Here is a 965-nt window from a genome sequence, read left to right on the forward strand (position 1 = left end):
CGCGGGCCGGGGCCGGGGCCGGGGCCGGCCGGGCTCCTCGATCCGCGGGCAGCGCCGTCCCGAGGGCTGGCTCCCGGGGGCCGCCGGGGATCGGGGCCCCGCGTGTAGTATCCCGGGGATCCTAGAGGAGTCGGGCTGGCAGGGACCCGCTCCAGGCAGGACCAGCCCTGTCTAGACACGCGCTTGTTTCGCCTGCTTTGAAACTGCCACCGGGGAGCAGTCCGCGGCCTCGCCGGCCTGCTGGGGCCAGCCTTTAACCAACCGCCTGCAACGTGAGAAAGCTGCAACACCCAACCTCGGCTTGCCCCGTGCCAAGTGCGCCCATTCCTGCCCGGCCTGTCCCCTGCGGCCACCGAGACGAGACTCTTGCCACCCTCTTAGCACCACTTCAGGGCGTCGTATTACAAAGTGTTGTTATAATACAGTATTATCGTGACTCCTACTATACTCACCACTACTGGGCTGCGAGTATAGTAGACCGGAGTCCGGTACAGCACAGTGTTTCGTCGTTACTGTGATATGAGCACAGCGCTAGTGCTGCTACCCGGTCACTACTACTGCCAGCGCGGCACGGGCCATGCTGCCGCCCTCCCGGCTCTCGGCCCGCGGGCCCGGCTGGCGCGGGGAGGCCGAGCCGCGCTGCCCGCGCCCGCCCTACCTGTCTTGCCGGCAGGGCCGCGGCCTCGGCGGCGAAGGGCTCGTGCTTGAAGGCGGCCAGCAGGCAGGACGGCGAGGCCAGGCCCGCCAGCTCCATGGAGGCCAGGCCGCCGGGCTGCTGCTGCTGCTCCAGGTTGAGGATGTCCCTCACCGAGAAGGGCGTGGTGCCGGCGGCGCTGGGGAACATGGTGCAGGTGGCGGAGCGCGGCGCAGCATCCCCGCGCCCGCGGCCGGGCGGGCTGGGGCAGGGAGCGCGGGGCGCGGGCGGGGAGGAGGGACCGGGCGGTTTTGGGGGGCCCGGAGCCTGC

The 965-nt window shown here is 70.7% G+C and overlaps 1 protein-coding gene across 1 annotated transcript in view; it reads right to left on the minus strand.

Annotated features, from left to right (window-relative positions):
* NKX2-5 (NK2 homeobox 5) overlaps nt 1-882 on the minus strand; it is a 1,946-nt gene extending 1,064 nt beyond the window's left edge. Inside the window, exons 1-2 of the mRNA XM_019535382.1 lie at nt 639-882; nt 184-251 (exon numbers count right to left, since the gene is read on the minus strand). Of these exons, the coding sequence (XP_019390927.1) occupies nt 184-251; nt 639-844 (274 nt within the window). The 5' untranslated portion in view covers nt 845-882. The remainder of the gene's footprint in view (nt 1-183; nt 252-638) is intronic.
* Between the last annotated feature and the right edge of the window lie 83 nt (nt 883-965).

Source organism: Crocodylus porosus, unplaced genomic scaffold (assembly GCF_001723895.1).
Source record: "Crocodylus porosus isolate Cpor-Errol unplaced genomic scaffold, CroPor_comp1, whole genome shotgun sequence".
Classification (NCBI taxonomy): Eukaryota; Metazoa; Chordata; order Crocodylia; family Crocodylidae; genus Crocodylus; species Crocodylus porosus.